The following is a 12,767-nucleotide window of genomic DNA, read 5'->3' on the forward strand; positions in this document are numbered from 1 at the left end:
AGTTTCTGAGAGGCAGATAGCATGGCAAAGGAGGAGGGGCAGCTTTGATAGTAAAGAACATAACATGTTATGCACCAGACCAGATCCCCTCAAAATATTTTAAGGTAGTCTGGACTCTAACATTCTCTTATCATAATGGGAAATGTGATGTGCCTGTTCCAGGAGCAATGCAACTAGTGATGTGAAGCAAAACACAATTTATTTAAACACTGTCATTAAAATGCAAGAAAGGAAGATGAATTTGAAATAACTCTATTGGAAACGTAAGAGAATAACAGATACAGTAACGATGTGACAATAAATTCAATTTGATATTAATTGTTCCAGTACAGTAACCTCTCATAAACACGCCCCTTGGCAAAAAGGCGAAGTCAGACACAGTTCTCCAATCCAGGAGGGAAAGAGAACTTTTGAGAGAGAGCAGCCAGGAGGCATTCACTGAAGCTCCCAGCTCTGCTGAGACCCTAACAATTTCTGATGTGACTGAAGAAATCAACACGTAGAAAATGCTAATCTGGGAGAGCTGGCAATACCTATTCAGGCAGTGCAGGAGAGAGGCACTCGTGTAGATGGCAGTGCAGAGCTGGTGAGCTGTGAGAAGCCTTTTTATTGTATGTGCCTATCGTTATCCTGGTTTCCTGCCTGGTATTAATCCCGAAATGAATATCATCATCCTGCAGAAATTGGAAATTTAAATTAAAATCTGAAAATGCTGCAGTAACTGAACACATTTGGCAGCCCCTGTGGAGAGAGAAGCAAGAGCTAACATTGATGTTGAATACGAGAGTGAAATGAGATCATGTATTGCTGTCCCCTTCACTCCCTGACCCTTTACCGTGTCTGTCCCTTTGTCACTGCAGTGTGAAAGGTCCCGAACTGATCAACATGTACGTGGGACAGAGTGAGGAAAACGTACGGGAAGGTAAGGAAAGGGAGAGGGGGAGAGGGGCTCATTCCCCTCACAGACCGATCCAACAGGAGGGGGGGTGGGGGCAGGGCAGGGGGCAAACAGAGTCACTTTATTGGTGTCTTTCCCCCCTCCCCCGCACACAGTGTTCCTCAGGGCCCAGGGGCTGGCAGGGAGGGGGGTGGAGATGGGGGATAGGGGGTGAGGTGGGGGGAGTAATGATCAGTGAAGGGGGCATGTTAGTGGGGAAGGGAGGGGAGACAGCATTGGGGGAGGGAGGGGCCAATGATGGTTGGTGGGAGGGGGTGGCGATGGCGGGGGGAGTAAGGGGGTGATGGCGGTGGGAAAGGGAGGGGGTGATGGTGACCCTGGGTTGGGACTGGAGGAGCATTGGGAGTTAGTGTGTCGGTTTATTTACCCCGCTCCCCTCGCCTGCTCCCCTCCCCCTCTCTCCCCCCATCCCCTACCTCTCGTACTCTTTTCCCGCCCCTCTCTTCCCCCTCCCTCTCTTTTCCCCCCTCCCTCTCTTTCCCCCCTCCCTCTCTTTCCCCCTCCCTCTCTTTTCCCCCTCCCTCTCTTTCTTCCCCCTCCCTCTCTTTCTCCCCCCTCCCTCTCTTTCTCCCCCCTCCCTCTCTTTCCCCCTCCCTCTCTCTTTCCCCCTCCCTCTCTTCTTTCCCCCTCCCTCTCTTCTTTCCCCCTCCCTCTCTTCTTTCCCCCTCCCCCCTGTCTCTCTCACAGTGTTCCTTCGGGCGAAGTTAGCAGCTCCCTGTGTGATTTTTTTTGATGAACTGGACTCGCTGGCTCCGAACCGTGGCCGGAGCGGAGACTCTGGGGGGGTCATGGACAGGTATGTCACATTGGTACCCCCCTCTCCCCAACACTGACAGCCCCACCCTGACCCCCTCCCCACCCCTCACTTTGGTCTGGCCCTGCCTTCCCCCCCTCACCCCACAGCGATCGCTCCCTGCCCCCCTTCCCTCTCCCTGTTACCCATCCCGCCCACCACCCTCACTCCCAGTGTCCTGACTGTCTTGGTGTTGCTCTCCTGCCTTCAGGGTAGTCTCCCAGCTTCTTGCTGAGCTCGACGGCCTGCACTCCTCTCCCGATGTGTTTGTGATTGGAGCGACCAACCGACCTGACCTCCTAGACCGGGCCCTGCTACGCCCCGGCAGGTACGTCCCACAGGGAGACTGAGACTACCTCACATGCTGCAGACCAGGGTGAATGGGTGTGGTACTGGTCAGGCAGCGTCCTGCTAAAGGCCTATAGGGAGACGGGGGGAGTGGGGTCCTGAGATTACATGGTATGGAATGGACAGGATTGAAGGACTGCAACTGTTTTCTGTTTGTCCCTGTCCCTGTCCCTGTCGTTCTCCCCCAGCTCCCTCTCTGACTGGTGTATGTGTGTGTCTCTGGGACAGGTTGGAGAAGCTGCTCTATGTGGGAGTGAGTGAGGACCGAGACACACAGCTCCACATCCTGAGGGCCATAACCCATCGGTGAGTCACTGGGAGGGAGGGGGCACCGTGATGGGGTAAGTGGGATAGTGCAGTGATGGGGGTGGCTGTCACTGGGAGAGGGGGTGCACTGTGTGGGTGATGGGGGTGGGGGTGGTGCAGTGATGGGGGTGGGTGTGACTAGGAGAAGGGGTGTGCTGTGTGGGTGATGGGGGTGGGGGTGGTGCAGTGATAGGGGTGGGTGTGACTGGGAGAGAGGTGTGCTGTGTGGGTGAGGGGAGAGGGGGTGGTGCAGTGATGGGGGTGGGTGTGACTGGGAGAGGGGTGTGCTGTGTGGGTGAGGGGAGAGGGGGTGGTGCAGTGATGGGGGTGGGTGTGACTGGGAGAGGGGTGTGCTGTGTGGGTGAGGGGAGAGGGGGTGGTGCAGTGATGGGGGTGGGTGTGACTGGGAGAGGGGTGTGCTGTGTGGGTGAGGGGAGAGGGGGTGGTGCAGTGATGGGGGTGGGTGTGACTGGGAGAAGGGGTGTGCTGTGTGGGTGAGGGGAGAGGGGGTGGTGCAGTGATGGGGGTGGGTGTGACTGGGAGAAGGGGTGTGCTGTGTGGGTGAGGGGAGAGGGGGTGGTGTAGTGATGGGGGTGGGTGTGACTGGGAGAGGGGTGTGCCGTGTGGGTGATGGGGCAGTGATGGGGGTGGGGGTGACTGGGAGAGGAGGTGTGCTGTGTGGGTGATGTGGAGGGGGCAGTGTGGAGGGAGGGGATGGGTTGCTCACTTTGGGAATTGAATTGAATTTATTGTCACGTGTACTGAGGCATTTGTCTGGTTAGCAATCCAGGCAGGTCACAGAGTTAAAAGGAGCATAGATAGTAAATAATAGGGAAAGTGGGTTGGAAGGCATATCTGGGAGATGGGGTTGGAGGTCATGCCCAGGGGTTAGAGGGCAAGCTCGGGCACCAGGCGGTGAGTTTGGAAAGGAGAGGGATGGAAGCAGGTTGTGTTTGTGTGGATGTCTGAGCCCAGTGTTTTCCCTTGGCAGGTTCACGTTACATCCCAGTGTGAACCTGAAGCATGTGGTGGAACAGTGCCCAGCCTACCTGACTGGTGCTGACCTGTACTCCCTCTGCTCTGACGCCATGATGGCAGCCCTCAAACGCAAGATCAGCCACATCCAGCAAGGTTTGTCTCAATCCAACCCTTCCCCACCCCTCCCACCCCATTGCCCCCCACACCATACGCACCCCCACCACCCCATTCTCCTCATCCCCACCATCCCATCACCCCACTTCCCCTCCATCACCCCATTTGCCCCCAACATATCACCCCATCCCTCTCTATCATCCTCACCATCCCCCAACCTCACCCCCATCATCCCCTCCACCAGTCTCCTCACCCCCCACCCCTAACCTCCCCACTAGTCTATCCTCCACACTGTGTCCCCATCCCGCATCCCATCCTAACTCAACGTTGAGTCCTCCAGGCTGTAGGTTTCCCAGGGGGAAGATGGGGTGTGTTCCTCCAATAGGAGCTGTGGTTTGTTTTGGCAGCGGAGGAGGCCAAGGAAGGGCATGTCTGAAATGGAATTGTTGGGGAAATTGAAGTGGGTGGTGACTGGGAGGTCCAGTTGGCCCCTGCGGGCCTGGTTGAGATGCTGGGTGAAGCAAAACAGGAATATGTACAGACTGTCCAGTTGTTCGAGTCTGCAGCAACACTCAGTGACCATATCACTGCTGTCCAATTTAGTGCCCTGTTCCTGCTTTCTCTACCTACCCTTTGATCTCTTTAGCCAAAGTACAAGATCTAACTCCTTCCTGAAAGCATTCAATGTTATGGGCTCAACCACTTTCTGGATCAGAGAATTCCACAGCATTCCCCCCCCATTCTCTGGGTAAAGACATTCCCATTGCTCTCCCTACTAATTGGCTCGCCCCATTTCCTTAGCCTGTGCCCCTGGTTGTGGACTTCCTGGTCATCAGGAATATCCTCCCTGTGTTTACCCTGGGGTGTCCTGTTTGGATTGGGCTTTCTACAGATTTAAGAACAGAGAACATTCCAGCACAGTGCAGGCCCTGTGGGCCTCGATGCTGCACCCACCTGTCAGACCGATCTGACAGGTTTGTATGAGATTCCCCCCTCAATCTCCTAAACTCCTGCACTGTAATGTTCGATGTTCTAAACTCCAGTGAATATAATCCTAACTGATCCAGTGTGTCCTCATCCATCAGCTCTGCCCTCCCAGGAATCAGTCTGGTAACCCTTCGCTGCCCTCCCTCCATCACCACAACATCCTTCCTCAGATAAGGAGACCAAACATGTCCACAATACTCCAGGTGTGGTCTCCCCAAGGCCGTGTATAATTGCAGCAAGACCTCCCTGCTCCTGGACTCGAACCCTCTCACTATGAAGGCCCACATCCCATTTCCCTTCCTCACCGCCTGCTGTACCTGCACGCTGACTTTCAGAGACTGGGGTACAAGGACACCCAGGTGCCATTGCCCCTGCCCCTCTCCCAATCTGTCCCCATTCAGATCATCATCTGCCTTCCTGACCCCCCCAACCCCTCACATTGATCCCCATTATCCTGCATCTGCCATGTATTTCCCCACTCCCTCAGCCTGTCCAAATCCCACTGAGACATCTCTGCCTGTCCCTCACAGCTCACCCTCCCAGCCAGCTTTGTGCTGTCTGCAAACCTGGACAGATTACATTTAGTTCCCCCACCTCCATCATTCATCTATATTGTGAATAGCAGGGTCCAAGCACCGATCCCTGCGGTACCCCACCGATCCCTGCGGTGCCCCACTGATCCCTGCGGTAACCCACTGATCCCCGCGGTTCCCCACTGATCCCCGCGGTTCCCCACTGATCCCCGCGGTACCCCACTGATCCCCGCGGTAACCCACCGATCCCCGCGGTAACCCCACCGATTCCCGCGGTAACCCCACCGATCCCCGTGGTACCCCACCGATCCCCGTGGTACCCCACCGATCCCCGCGGTAACCCCACCGATCCCCGCGGTAACCCCACCGATCCCCGCGGTATCCCACCGATCCCCGCGGTATCCCACCGCTCCCTGCAGTATCCCGCTAGTCACAGCCTGCTGCTTGGAACCAGACCCGTTTATTCCTGCTCTTTGTTTCCTGTCTGCTAACCAGGTCACTATCCAGGTCAGTACACAGCCCCCTAATCCCATGTGATTTAATGTCTCACATTGATCTCTCAATGTGTAACATCCAATGTGACATGCCCACCAGCCATGATTGAATGGCGGAGTGGACTCGATGGGCTGAATGGCCTTACTTCCACTCCTATGTCTTATGGTCTTATGGGACATTGTCAAAAGCCTTGACTTTTTGTCACAAAGGTTTTCCAAGGACTCAGCTGTTATATCTCACATAATAGACTCTCACATTTTTCCTACCGCTGAGGTCAGACTCACTGGGCTAGAATTCCCAGTTTTCTCTCTGCCTCCCTTTTTCCAAAATGGGATGACATATGAGACCCTCCAACATTCCAGAACTATTCCACGGTCTATAGAATCTTGGGAAGGTGACCTTATGGCACTTCCTTACGTACTGTGGGATGTGGATGGTCAGCCTGTAGGGATTAGTCACGCAGCAGGCAATAGGCCCTTCGGCCCATCCAATCTTTGTCAATCTATCTGCATTAATCAGCTTTCCAGCACTAGATCCCAAAGCCCTGAATGTTATGACACATGAAGTGTTCATCCCTGTCCTTTTTAAAGGTTGTGAGGTTTCCAGCCCAGGCAGTGTAGTCCAGGTGTGCTCTGGGTGAGAGCAGTTTTCCTCCAGTCCCCTCGAAATCTCCTGCCTTTCAGGTTAAAATTATGGCCCTTCAACTACAGCTGCTTTCCATTTACCCTGTCCATACTCTCACAATCTTACACACCTCAAGTCAATGGGGAGAGCAGGGGGGCATGCTGGGGGCAGCATCAGGCAGACCTGAGGAGGAGGTGCCAACCTGGTGAAGGGACCAAACAGGATTACTTACCAAACAGCATAAGCTGCAAGTGGGAGACAGAGCAAAGGGATCCCACACCCAACAGACCCAACCTCAGCTCTGCAGTCCTGCCACATCCAGCTGTGAATGGGGAGGGGGGGGGGGCAGTTAAACAGCTCACTGGGGGGGGGGGGGGGAGGCTCCACAAATCTCCCCCTCCTCAATGATGGAGGAGCTCAGCACATCAGGGTAAAGGAGAAGGCTGGAACTTTCATAGCAATCTTCAGTCAGAAGGGTCGAGAGCATGATCCACCTCAGCCTCCCCCAGTGTCACAGAGACCAGGCTCCAGCCAACTCGGGTCACTCCACGTGATATTAAGAAACGGTTGGAGACACTGGATACTGTAAAGGCTAGGGGCCCTGACAACATTCAAAGAACAAAGAAATTTTACAGCCCAGGAACAGGCCCTTCGGCCCTCCAAGCCTGAGCCGATCCAAATGTACTGTCTAAACCTGTCGCCCGATCCCTAAGCATCTGTATCTCTCTGCTCCCCACCTCCTCATGCATCTGTCCAGACGCATCTTAAATGAATCTCCCGTGCCTGCCTCTCCCACCTCTGCTGGCAACGTGTTCCAGACACCCCCCACCCTCTGTGTGAGGTACTTACCGCATGTATCCTCCGATACTTTGCACCTTTCACCTTGAAAGCGTAACCTCTCGTTATTGAATCCCTCACCCTGGGAAAAGGCTTGTCTCTATCTACCCTGTCTATACCTTTCATGATTTTACAAACCTCAATCAGGTCCCCCCTCAATCTCCTTTTTTCTAATGAAAACAATCCTAACCTACTCACCCTCTCTTCACAACTAGCACCTTCCACACCAGGTAACATCCTTGTAAACCTTCTCTGCACCCTCTCCAAAGCATCCACATCCTTTTGGTAATGTGGCACCCAGAACTGTACACTGTATTCTAAATGCAGCCAAACCAACCTCCTGTACTATTTTAACATGACCTGCCCAGCTCTTATACTCAATACCCCGTCCAATGAAGATAAGCATACTATATGCCTTCTTGACCACTCTATCCATCTGTGCAGCAACCTTCAGGGTACAATGGACCTGCACTCCCAGATCTCTCTGCCCATCAACTTTTCCCAAGGCTCTTCCATTCATTGTATAATTCGCCCTAGAATTAGACTTGCCTAAATGTATCACCTCACATTTGACTGGATTGAACTCCATCTGCCACTTTTCCCCCCAACTCTCCAGTCTATCTATATCCTCCTGTATTCTCTGACAGTCCCTTATGCTTTCTGCTACTCCACCAATCTTTGTGTCATCTGTAAACTTGCTGATCATACCAACAGTGCCCTCTTCCAGATCATTTATGTATATTACAAACAACAGTGGGCCCCAGCACTGACCCCTGGGGAACACCCACTGGTCACCTTTCTCCATTTCAAGAAACTCCCTTCAACTCCTACTCTCTGTCTCCTGTTGCTCAGCCAGTTCCTTACCCACCCTAGCTAGAACACCCTGTACACCATGTGACTTCACTTTCTCCATTAGTCTACCATGGGGAACCTTATCAAACACCTTACTAAAGCCCATGTATATGACATCGACAGCCCTTCCTTCATCTATCAACTTGTTCACTTCCTCGAAGAACTCTATTAAGTTGGTAAGGCACAATCTCCCCCGCACAAAACCATGTTGCCTATCACTGATAAGCCCATTCTTTTCCAAATATAAATAGATCCTATCCCTCAGTACCTTCTCCAGCAACTTCCCCACCACTGACATCAGGCTCACTGGTCTGTAGTTACCCGGAATATCCCTACTACCCTTCTTGTACAGGGGGACAACATGAGCAACCCTCCAGTCCTCCAGCACCTCACCTGTGTTTAAGGATGTCACAAAGATATCTGTCAGGGCCCCAGCTATTTCCTCTCTCGCCTCCCTCAGCAACCTGGGATAGATCCCATCCGGCCCTGGGGATTTGTCCACCTTAATATCCTCTAGCCTATCCAACACATCTTCCCTACTTATGTCAACGTGATCCAGACTAATCAAACTTCTATCTCTAATCTCAACATTCATCATGTCCCTCTCCTCAGTGAACACTGATGTAAAGTAATCATTCAGAATCTCACCCACTCTCTCAGGTTCGGCACACAGTCTTCCTTCTTTATCCTTTAGTGGGCCAATCCTTTCTCTAGTTACCCACTTGCTGCTTATAGAAGAATTAAAATACTTTCGGATTCTCCTTAATTCTGCTCACTAAAGCTATTACATGACCCCCTTTTAGCTGCTTGATCCCTTGTTTAAGACTGGTCCTACTCTCCCGATATTCCCCCAGGGACCGTTCTGTTCCTAGCTGCCTGGACCTTATGTACGCTTCCCTTTTCCTCTTGGCTAGTTATACAATTTCTCCTGTCATCCACGGTTCACAAATCTTGCCCTTCCTATCCTTTGCCTTCACCGGGACATGCCTATCCTGCACTATCTGTAACCTATCTTTAACCTATCTTTGAAACCCTCCCACATCTCAAATATCAACTTCCCTTCAAACAGCTGTGTCCAATCCACATTTCCCAGCTCCTGCCTCATTTTGATATAATTGGCCTTGACCCAGTTCCGTACTCTCCCCTCAGGACCACTCTCTTCTTTATCTACGAGTATTCCAAAACTTACAGAATTGTGGTCACTGTTCCCAAAGAAATCCCCCACCACAACGTCTCCCACCCTGTCCTGGCTTGTTCCCCAGTACCAGGTCCAAGATGGCCCCTTCCCTCGTCGGGCTATTGACGTACTGCTCTAGAAAACTCTCCTGGACGCTTCTTACAAATTCTACCCCATCCAGATCTCTGTCACTAAGTGTATCCCAGTCAATGTTGGGAAAATTAAAATCTCCCATCACCACTGCCCTATTGCCTCTACACCTTTCCATAATCTGTTTACCAGCAATAGGACTGAAGACGTGTGCTCCAGAGCTTGCTCTCCCCGAGCCAAGCTGTTCCAGTACAGTTACAACACCGGCATCTCCCTGACAATGTGGAACATTGCCCAGGTATGGCCTCTACATAAAAAGCAGGACAGATCCAACCCGGCCAATTACCCCCCCATCAGTCTCCCCTCGACCCTCAGTAAAGTGATGGAAGGGCTCAGTAACAGCGCTATCCAGCAGCACCCGCTCAGCAATAACCTGCTCAGTGACACCCAGTTTGGGGTCCCCCAGGGTCACTCAGCTCCTGACCTCATTCCAGCCTTGGGTCAAACGTGGACAAAAGGAGCTGGATTCCAGAGGGGAGGGGAGAGGGACAGCCCTTGGTATCAAGGCTGTATTTGACCGAGTGTGGCATCAAGGAGCCCGGGCAAAACTGGAATCAATGGGTATCAGGGGGCAAACTCTCCCCTGGTTAGAGTGATACCTGGCACAGAGGAAGATGGTTGTGGTTGTTGGAGGGTCAGTCATCTCAGCTCCAGGACACCTCTGCAGGAGTCCCTCAGGGGAGTATCCTAGACCCAACCATCTTCAGCTGCTTCATCAATCACCTTCCCTCCATCACAGGGTCAGAGGTGGGGATGTTACTGATGATTACAGTGTCCAGCACCCAGTGGGGACTCCTCAGATATTGCAGCAGTCCAAGTCCAAATTCAACGAGATCTGGACAATCCCCAGGCTTGGGCTGACAAATGACAAGTGACATTCGTGCACACAAATGCCAGACTATGACTGTCTCCAATAACGAACAATCTAACCATTGATCCTTGACGTTCAATGGTGTTACCATCACTGAATCCCCCACTATCAGCATCCTGGGGGTTACCATTGACCAGAAACTGAACTGGCCTCACCCCATAAACACAGCAGCTACAGGAGCAGGTCAGAGGCTGGGAATCCTGCAGTGAGTAACTCCCCTCCTGTCTCCCCCAAAGCCTGTCCCACCATCTACAAGGCACAGGTCTGGACTGGGAGGGAATACTCCCCACTTGCCCCTGGATGGGGGCAGCTCCAACAACACTCAAGAAGCTCAACACCATCCAGGAGAAAGCAGCTGCTTGATTGGCACCACACCCACAAACACCCCCTCCCTCCCCCCACCCCCCCTCAGTAACAGCAGTGTGTACCATCCCCTCCCTCCCCCACCGACACTCAGTAACAGCAGTGTGTACCGTAACCTCCCTCCCCCCACCGACGCTCAGTAACAGCAGTGTGTACCATCCCCTCCCTCCCCCACGCCCCCCTCAGTAACAGCAGTGTGTACCATCCCCTCCCTCCCCCCCACGCCCCCCTCAGTAACAGCAGTGTGTACTGTCCCCTCCCTCCCCAACCGACACTCAGTAACAGCAGTGTGTACCGTCCCCTCCCTCCCCCCCACCAACACTCAGTAACAGCAGAGTGTACCGTCCCCTCCCTCCCCCTCCCCCCCCCCACCGACGCTCAGTAACAGCAGTGTGTACCGACCCCTCCCTCCCCCCCACCGACACTCAGTAACAGCAGTGTGTACCATCCCCTCCCTCCCCCCAACCCCCCTCAGTAACAGCAGTGTGTACCGTCCCCTCCCTCCCCCACTGACACTCAGTAACAGCAGTGTGTACCATCCCCTCCCTCCCCCAACGACGCTCAGTAACAGCAGTGTGTACCGTCCCCTCCCTCCCCCCAACCGACACTCAGTAACAGCAGTGTGTACCGACCCCTCCCTCCCCCCCACCGACACTCAGTAACAGCAGTGTGTACCATCCCCTCCCTCCCCCCCCCACCGACGCTCAGTAACAGCAGTGTGTACCGTCCCCTCCCTCCCCCCCACCGACACTCAGTAACAGCAGTGTGTACCATCCCCTCCCTCCCCCCACCCCCCCTCAGTAACAGCAGTGTGTACCGTCCCCTCCCTCCCCCACCGACACTCAGTAACAGCAGTGTGTACCACCCCCTCCCTCCCCCAACGACGCTCAGTAACAGCAGTGTGTACCGTCCCCTCCCTCCCCCCCACCGATGCTCAGTAACAGCAGTGTGTACCGTCCCCTCCCTCCCCCCACCGATGCTCAGTAACAGCAGTGTTTACCGTCCCCTCCCTCCCCCCACCGACGCTCAGTAACAGCAGTGTGTACCGTAACCTCCCTCCCCCCACCGACGCTCAGTAACAGCAGTGTGTACCATCCCCAACCTCCCCCACGCCCCCCTCAGTAACAGCAGTGTGTACCATCCCCTCCCTCCCCCCCACGCCCCCCTCAGTAACAGCAGTGTGTACTGTCCCCTCCCTCCCCAACCGACACTCAGTAACAGCAGTGTGTACCGTCCCCTCCCTCCCCCCACCAACACTCAGTAACAGCAGAGTGTACCGTCCCCTCCCTCCCCCTCCCCCCCCCACCGACGCTCAGTAACAGCAGTGTGTACCGACCCCTCCCTCCCCCCCACCGACACTCAGTAACAGCAGTGTGTACCATCCCCTCCCTCCCCCCAACCCCCCTCAGTAACAGCAGTGTGTACCGTCCCCTCCCTCCCCCCCACCGATGCTCAGTAACAGCAGTGTGTACCGTCCCCTCCCTCCCCCCACCGATGCTCAGTAACAGCAGTGTGTACCGTCCCCTCCCTCCCCCCCCACCGATGCTCAGTAACAGCAGTGTGTACCACCCCCTCCCTCCCCCAACGACGCTCAGTAACAGCAGTGTGTACCGTCCCCTCCCTCCCCCCCACCGATGCTCAGTAACAGCAGTGTGTACCGTCCCCTCCCTCCCCCCACCGATGCTCAGTAACAGCAGTGTTTACCGTCCCCTCCCTCCCCCCACCGACGCTCAGTAACAGCAGTGTGTACCGTCCCCTCCCTCCCCCCACCGATGCTCAGTAGCAGCAGTCTACAAGGTGCACTGCAGAAATTCAGCAAAGATCCTCAGGCAGCACCTTCCAAACCCAAGATCACCTCCATCTAGAAGGACAAGGGCAGCAGGTACATGGGAACACCACCCACTGCACATTCCCCTCCAAACCACTCACCGTCCTGACTGGGAAAGTATTGTATTTCCTTCACGTACAATAATGCCCAGGGAGTATACGATGGCCCTTGTATTATCGCTTGACTATTAAGGAACCTGCGTTGGAACCCCACCATGGCAGATGCTGGAATTTGAATTCAATAAAAATCTGGAATCAAGAGTCTCCTGATGACCATGACACCATTGCTGATTGTCAGAAAGTGTCATCTGATTTATGAATGTCCTTTAGGGACGCAAATCTGCCATCCTTACCTACTGACGCTCACATAGAACATAGAAGGTTACAGTGCAGTACAGGCCCTTCTGCCCTCGATGTTGCACCAAGCTCTGAAAATAATCTGATCTCCATCTAACCTACCTGCTCCATCATTATCCATGTGTATGTCCAATGTCCATTTAAATGTTCTTGCTGTCGGCGAGTCTATTACTGTTGCAGGCAGGCCATTCTACACC

General features: G+C 53.9%; 1 protein-coding gene across 1 annotated transcript in view; it reads left to right on the forward strand.

The window, feature by feature from the left end:
• The window catches only part of pex6 (peroxisomal biogenesis factor 6), a 54,367-nt gene that overhangs the window by 32,069 nt on the left and 9,531 nt on the right, over positions 1–12,767 (forward strand). The window contains exons 12-16 of the mRNA XM_060847817.1: positions 861–922; positions 1,646–1,754; positions 1,963–2,079; positions 2,328–2,405; positions 3,397–3,536. Of these exons, the coding sequence (XP_060703800.1) occupies positions 861–922; positions 1,646–1,754; positions 1,963–2,079; positions 2,328–2,405; positions 3,397–3,536 (506 nt within the window). The remainder of the gene's footprint in view (positions 1–860; positions 923–1,645; positions 1,755–1,962; positions 2,080–2,327; positions 2,406–3,396; positions 3,537–12,767) is intronic.

Source organism: Hemiscyllium ocellatum, chromosome 3, assembly GCF_020745735.1.
Source record: "Hemiscyllium ocellatum isolate sHemOce1 chromosome 3, sHemOce1.pat.X.cur, whole genome shotgun sequence".
Lineage (NCBI taxonomy): Eukaryota > Metazoa > Chordata > Chondrichthyes > Orectolobiformes > Hemiscylliidae > Hemiscyllium > Hemiscyllium ocellatum.